This window comes from Anoplophora glabripennis, unplaced genomic scaffold (assembly GCF_000390285.2).
Source record: "Anoplophora glabripennis isolate ALB-LARVAE unplaced genomic scaffold, Agla_2.0 scaffold1497, whole genome shotgun sequence".
Classification (NCBI taxonomy): Eukaryota; Metazoa; Arthropoda; class Insecta; order Coleoptera; family Cerambycidae; genus Anoplophora; species Anoplophora glabripennis.
In genome coordinates this window covers 55,065-62,102 of record NW_019417577.1, presented here as the reverse complement: position 1 = coordinate 62,102, position 7,038 = coordinate 55,065, and the positions used below count along the sequence as shown (strand labels likewise).

General features: G+C 29.9%; 1 protein-coding gene across 2 annotated transcripts in view; it reads left to right on the top strand.

Annotated features, from left to right (window-relative positions):
* The first annotated feature begins 1,504 nt into the window (after positions 1 to 1,504).
* The window catches only part of LOC108916210 (heparan-alpha-glucosaminide N-acetyltransferase), an 8,785-nt gene continuing 3,251 nt past the window's right edge, over positions 1,505 to 7,038 (top strand). Inside the window, exons 1-8 of one of the 2 annotated variants that reach the window (XM_018722417.2) lie at positions 1,508 to 1,536; positions 1,642 to 1,944; positions 2,002 to 2,102; positions 2,152 to 2,273; positions 4,672 to 4,880; positions 4,938 to 5,196; positions 5,251 to 5,527; positions 5,701 to 5,825. In XM_018722417.2, the coding sequence (XP_018577933.1) occupies positions 1,694 to 1,944; positions 2,002 to 2,102; positions 2,152 to 2,273; positions 4,672 to 4,880; positions 4,938 to 5,196; positions 5,251 to 5,527; positions 5,701 to 5,825 (1,344 nt within the window). In that variant the 5' untranslated portion in view covers positions 1,508 to 1,536; positions 1,642 to 1,693. Of the gene's footprint in view, positions 1,945 to 2,001; positions 2,103 to 2,151; positions 2,274 to 4,671; positions 4,881 to 4,937; positions 5,197 to 5,250; positions 5,528 to 5,700; positions 5,826 to 7,038 lie in introns of both variants that reach the window. The other variant, XM_018722416.2, reaches the window with a different exon arrangement.

The window sequence follows — 7,038 nt, the reverse complement described above, 5'->3', positions numbered from 1 at the left end:
TTACAAAATTTTTAATGGTGGTGAATTGCTTTCTTTATTCAGTTTGAGACATAGAAAATATAGTGTTAATATTATATTTTCTATGGTTTGAAAGTTCCAAACTATATGAACTGTTGAATTTAACCCAATATTGTACAAATATTCGGTTATACTCTCCGGAAAGTGAGATTATTATAACAGTTCCTGCATAATTTTTATATTTTTACAGCTTACTTGCCAACTTATCAAGTTTATGAAGCAAATGAATTAAATTGTTGTCGTTTTTACTTACAATTAAATACATAACAAGAAATTGTTTTAATAGTACATACATGCATAACAACATTCTGTATAAATCAATTAGGATTTCTTGTAGATATAAAATAAACTTAAAATTATTACAAAATGTTTTATTTCCTTATCAAAACCATTTACTAAGTATATCTTGGCAAATATCAAAATTTGAAAAATACTATAACATAATAAAATAATAAATAAGAAGAAATTGTCTGTATTTATTTGTGGCATTATAAATGTTTGTTATAATTTGAATATTTTGCCATAGATTGAAGAAAAAAAAAACTGGAAAAATAAACCCTTGTACCGATAGGGACAGTGAAGTGTCACTACTGAAAACTTTTGCCTAATAGTGAGATGCCAGAGACATACATCTACATGTCTGGTTACGCACTGGAAAAACAAATACACATCACAATACTATGACGTTTCTGAAACCTCTAGTTTCCTTATCAAAGAAGTGAATTAGTAAAGTACTGAATATTAGTTTTTCGCTACATTTTCTGTTTAACTAAATAATCTGTTCTCAAAAGTATTGACACTTGACTATTCCTATTTGTATAAGGGTTTACTTTTAAAATTTTTAAAATAATATATAGAGGATATAAGTGAGAAGTCGTTTGCATATGATAGATGGCGCTGTAATCAGTTCACAAAGTATAAAGTGTTGCCTACTCCTTAGGAGGTAACTAGTAGTAAGCTTCCAAAACGTTACGTGGCGCTGTTTCGCGGTTTATTGGCAATATTAGGGACATTTCATTCTACGTTAATTCTATATATTTTCTATGATGGTCATTAATAATGACGATTGACACTATTGACAATATTGACATTAGTGATGGGCATAATCGACCAATTTTGATAATCGAGTTATCGGTAATCGAGTACTTCTAATAATCGAGTGATCACTCGAGATACGAGATATTGGTCGTTTTCATCCCAGCGGTGCACAAATATGTTTGTATTAGTCATATATTACTTATAAGCGTAGCTAAATAAAAAAAAAAAAAAGGTCACGCACTTCAAAACCTAACACCTTTTTGTTTTATTCTAAAAAAAAAGGTTACGCAATCAGTGACTATTTGCAGTATGCACTAACATTTTGGGGTGCAACCGTAGGGTAATAATCACTCGAGTGGTGGGAGTAAACATCTCGAGATATCTCGAGTGATCTCAATAATCGAGTACCACTCGATTTTTCACTCGAAATCTCCCATCACTAATTGACATTTCCGAATGACTTTTGACTTGTTTTTATAGGTGTGTATGTGTTTGACTTTTAATTGTTTATTTTATATTTGCAGTGTAATAACTCAACGTATATAATTCAATAAACGAAAATTTCATAAAATATATTATGTTTAGATTGGTCAGAGCACAAAAGTTTTTCCTAAATTGAGTTTGTCTAATTAATAAAATGTTGTTTGACAATATACGTAAGTGCTTAGAAGACCCAAAATATCTTAACTACGATGAGGCTTGTATCGATATCATTAATACTTTGCAAAACAAAGTGTTTATATGTGGTCAATACGATGAGTGTCATAAATGCACTTCTCAAAACTTAACGCAATTGGAACCATTTGGAAACACCTCCATTGTTGTTAATACAAGATCTCCAATTTCCTTGTATTATACACAAGTTAACTCAACACGTGAACAATGCCTGTAAGTTATGTGTACTATATACATTATCATGAGTTATAATATACATATTTTTTTTAGCATAAAACAGTTGTTATATGAGCATTATCGTTATAAATGGAATATTACTGATAACTGTTCTCCAATTTATATTAAAGAGCCTGCAGACAATGCTTACTTACGTAAGTTGTACGAGTTTCTTTTTTCGAATCGCAGTAATTTTTTTTGTAGCAATTTTAATGGCTTTTGTGGTACTTTTCTGTTTTGGAACAATGTGGTATATGGTAAAATGTATTTATAAGAACAGTGGAAGACTTAGACGACTTTTAACATGGAACACTGAAATAGAAGAAGTAAGTTATTTCTCAATTTTTACCGAGGTTTTTGCCAAAAGTAATTCTATTGATTAAACATTCAGGTTTCATAGACTGAAATTAGCCGTTATTAAAGAAATAAAAAAAATTGGTGAATATATATATTTAATATTTTATAAGTTTAATTTCATCTTTGAATCGTTTTGGCACTCACTATGAAAATTCCTATGTGTTCTGCAATTATCTGATCTGTGAATGAGGAAGTTTATGACGTTTTTTTTCTCAGTTATGAAACAAGACGTCCTTTTTGTAATGTTTTAAGATTTAATTTTTTGAAAAAAAGCAGATGAAAAATGTATCAGTTTTCTAGCCTATAAAAGCCAAAAAATCAAGTATAGGCCAATCATTATAGCTTTTTTTCGGGAAAAAAATACTATTAGAAGTTTTTTTACGGAATATTGTTCAGAAACGTGTTATAAACAAAATATCAAAAAATCTACTCGAAACTAGTTGGGAAACTTTGTTAAAACAATGGTCAAAATTATGACAAAGTAGTTTTTCGACTGGCGTAAAAAAACTGTTATTCATTAGAGAAAAAAAGGTTTATACAAAAAAGGTAGGTATTAAATAAATCTGTAAAATAAGACAAGTCCGATTAAATTCCGATAATTTTTTATGCGCAAGAGCTCAAAAATGGTCGAAATTGTCCGCTTTTTTTCAATTGCTAATAATTAATGCAATTTTCATCGCAGACACTTGTAATTCAGGATTTTTGAAGCTATTTGCATCCTTAATAAGTGGTAAAAATTTCAGCCCAAAAACTTCATTAGTGGCGTTGGCGGAATTTGTTATCTAAGAAGATGCTATTTTCAATTAATTTTTCCCAAGCTCACAGGCGTTGTAGGGTTTCGATCATTAGTTGTTTTTGTACCTAAATAGTTGTATTGACATATGCATTTACTGATAATTTAATTTTTCAAATTTAATTTGTTTAAAAATGACTGAAAAAATGTTAATATTTATTACATCGTTAAGCGCGCATGCTAAGCCTCGCCTTCCCCACTCGTTCGCTAGACCAAGTAATAGAACGCATCGCCGCTATCTTCTTTTTCGAAATTAAATAGTTGAATTCACCTTAATGTTAATGTAGGACATGAAAATATAGCTCTTAATGTATACTCTCTCCAAATTTCGGCTCTTAATATTAATAATTAAGGTCACTGCGATTAAATAAATAAAAAAAATTATCTCAGCTTCTAATCAACTTACAACAACGATTTTTTTTTAAATTCGAAGAAAACTAAAGTAAAGAGGTTACTATTTTATTTTATAATAATTACCTATCTTAACAATTTAATAAATATTAACATTTTTTCAAAGTCAATTTTAAACAAATTAAATTTGAAAAACTAAATTCTCGGTAAATGTCTATGTCAATACAACTATTTAGGTACAAAAACAACTAATGATCAAAACCCTACAACGCCTGTGAGCTTGGGAAAAATGAATTGAAAAATAGCATCTTCTTAGATAACAAATTCCGCCAACGTCAAACCAATGAAGCTTTCGAGCTGAAATTTTTACCACTTATTAAGGGTGTAAAAAGCCTCAAAAATCCTGAATTACAAGTGTCTGCGATGAAAATTGCATTAATTATTAGCAATTGAAAAAAACGGCAATTTTCGACCATTTTTGAGCTCTTGTGCATAAACAAATTATCGGAATTTAATCGGACTTTTTTCATTTTATAGGCTTATTTAATACCTACCTTTTTTGTATAAACTTTTTTTCGCTATGAATAATAGCTTTTTTACGTGAGTCAAAAAACCACTTTTCCATAACTTTGACCACTGTTAAAACAAAGTTTCCCAACTAGCCTCGAGTTGATTTTTTAATATTTATTTATAACAGGTTTCCGAACAATATTCCGCAGAGAAACTTCTAATAGTATTTTTTTCCCGAAACAGGCTCTTTCATGTCTATAATGACTGGGCTAGTAATATTTTTCGAAAAACTACATTCAATTTGTTCGATGTAGTTCACAATAAATATTCATGAATTAATTTAAGTGGGTGAATAGTATTACATACTGTTAATATGACGTTTTGCACCCATAACGACATGAAGTTATATTAACATTGTCTAATAATTTTTTCAAAAGTGATAGGGACTCGTACCTACTATTATCGTTATGAGTAAAATTAACTCCATAATTTGTTCATAGTTTTAGAATACCCTGTGTAATTTAAGTTTTACAGCAGTTTATTTGGTACTTTCTAACATACAAGTTGTGCTAGCTGTATAATTCTAGATAGATTGAATATGTGATAAATATTTAGGATTAGCCTGCCAGATAAATGAGACTTATAAATCAATAATGTACTATTTCTCAAGTATTTAAATATTATTATCCTCCAGCAAAAAATTTTATTTTTAGGATTTAGGAGGTTCTTCTCCTGGTACGCCATTGGTAATCGAAAGGACACCACCGATACGTAAACACCCTCATCGTATTAAGTCGGTAGATGTATTCAGGGGCCTTGCTATTATCCTTATGATATTTGTCAATTATGGAGGTGGACAATATTGGTTTTTTCAACACTCTGTATGGAATGGAATTACTATTGCAGATCTTGTCTTTCCTTGGTAAGGGTTGATTAATTTGACAAACGTTATCCGCTATATACACTTCACTTTATATAGGTTCTTATGGGTGATGGGATTGTCGTTAACAGTTTCATTTCAAAGTAAGTTGAGGCGTGCAGTGCCAAGACGTCAAATGGTTTTTCATGTAATTCGCCGTTCCTTTACATTAATTCTCTTGGGAGTGATAATTAACTCAAATAAAAATATGTCGACTATAGCCGATTTAAGATTTCCTGGAGTCTTACAACGTATAGGAATAACCTATTTAGTAGTTGGTATTTTGGAAGTTATATTTACGAAAAGATTAGAAATTGATGTAATTTTTTAAAATTAATATCATGCCTGCGATCTAATTTAATCGTTATTTTAGAATATCCCAATAGTCCATGACATTACAGTGGCTTGGCCACAATGGATATTTGTTATTTGTCTTATTATTATTCACACATGTGTGACATTTTTGGCAGAAGTGCCTGGTTGCCCAAAGGGGTACATAGGACCCGGTGGCTTAGATGAATCTGGTCAATATTACAATTGTACAGGAGGTGTGGCTGGGTATATAGATAGGAACATTTTTGGAAATCATATGTACAAAAATCCACCTTGCCACAAATTATATGAAACTAAAGTGTATTACGATCCAGAAGGTAAGTTCTTATATTTTTATTTAGTTTTTTATCAAAAACATTGGAATTTTAATGTAACATACAGAAATTAAATTATTAAAATGTAAAAATAAATAATAAAATTCTTTAAGATTATCTAACTTATCCATTAAAAGTAAATAAGTGTTTGTAAAAAATATTTTTTCAATTTATAGGTATTTTGGGAACACTTACATCAATTCTTACAGTATATTTAGGGGTCCAGGCAGGAAGAACATTAAACACATTTCAAAATGTTAAAGCTAAAGTGCTACGTTGGACTATATGGGGTGTTATAACCGTAAGTATACTGCTTTATTTAATTCGGAATAATTAAAGAAAAAAAAGAAACAATACAGGTCTGTGAAAAATTTGTGATTCTTTGCTTAGATATAGTTGTGACATATTTATAACTAACAAATTGTTTTCTATCCATATATGTACATTAAGTGAAATACAGTTAAGCACCACAGGTGTAATAAAAAACATTCTAGGGATTCCCCTACCCATTGGTTAAAATTCCCTGTGCAAAGGACCCCGCACAAATCTTATGGAAATTGGGTCCCGGTCAAATTCGCTGAATTTTTGATATGTGATAGAGTTCATCATACTGGTCAATTGTCTCAATGGCCACAAAGCTCAAAAATGGATAGTTTGGCCGGTACAGAGCTATAAAGCTCCGAATATCCTCCACGGATTTATGTATATGCGCAGTGTGTATAGACTTTTGAAATAGCCTATTTCATTTTTTTTATTATCTAGGTTTATATTTTTGAGGTTGCTGAATTCAGATCTGTTGTTAGATTTTCAAAATTGACAGTTGGCAGCTGTCAAATAGCTGTCAATGTGCTATAATAAAGCCAAAAACTTGTTTTTTTATGTTTTATCTTTCTATTTTTTTAGTTCGATAAGTTCAAAGACGATATCAAATCAATAACAATGACTATCGGCAGCTGTCATTTAGCTGTCAACAATTCTTCAAAGTCCGGTAATAAAGTCAAAAAATTATTTTTTGTTTATAACTTCAAGTTTTTTAGATAAGTGAATATAAATATGATATAAAATTATGTAGTCATCAGCTTACAGCTGTCAACAAGCTGTCAACTAACTGTCAAAATGCAATAATAGAGCAAGTAACTTATTTTTTGTGCTTAACTTTGTGGATAAGAAATCAAACATGATATAAGTTTATGACATCACTTTTGAACTCAGTGATCTAAGCAACTTAAAGCTTTTTAAAAAAAGTAACTTTTTGACTTTATTATTGCATTTTGACAGTTAGTTGACAGCTTGTTGACAGCTGTAAGCTGATGACTACATAATTTTATATCATATTTATATTCACTTATCTAAAAAACTTGAAGTTATAAACAAAAAATAATTTTTTGACTTTATTACCGGACTTTGAAGAATTGTTGACAGCTAAATGACAGCTGCCGATAGTCATTGTTATTGATTTGATATCGTCTTTGAACTTATCGAACTAAAAAAAAAGAAAGATAAAACATAAAAAA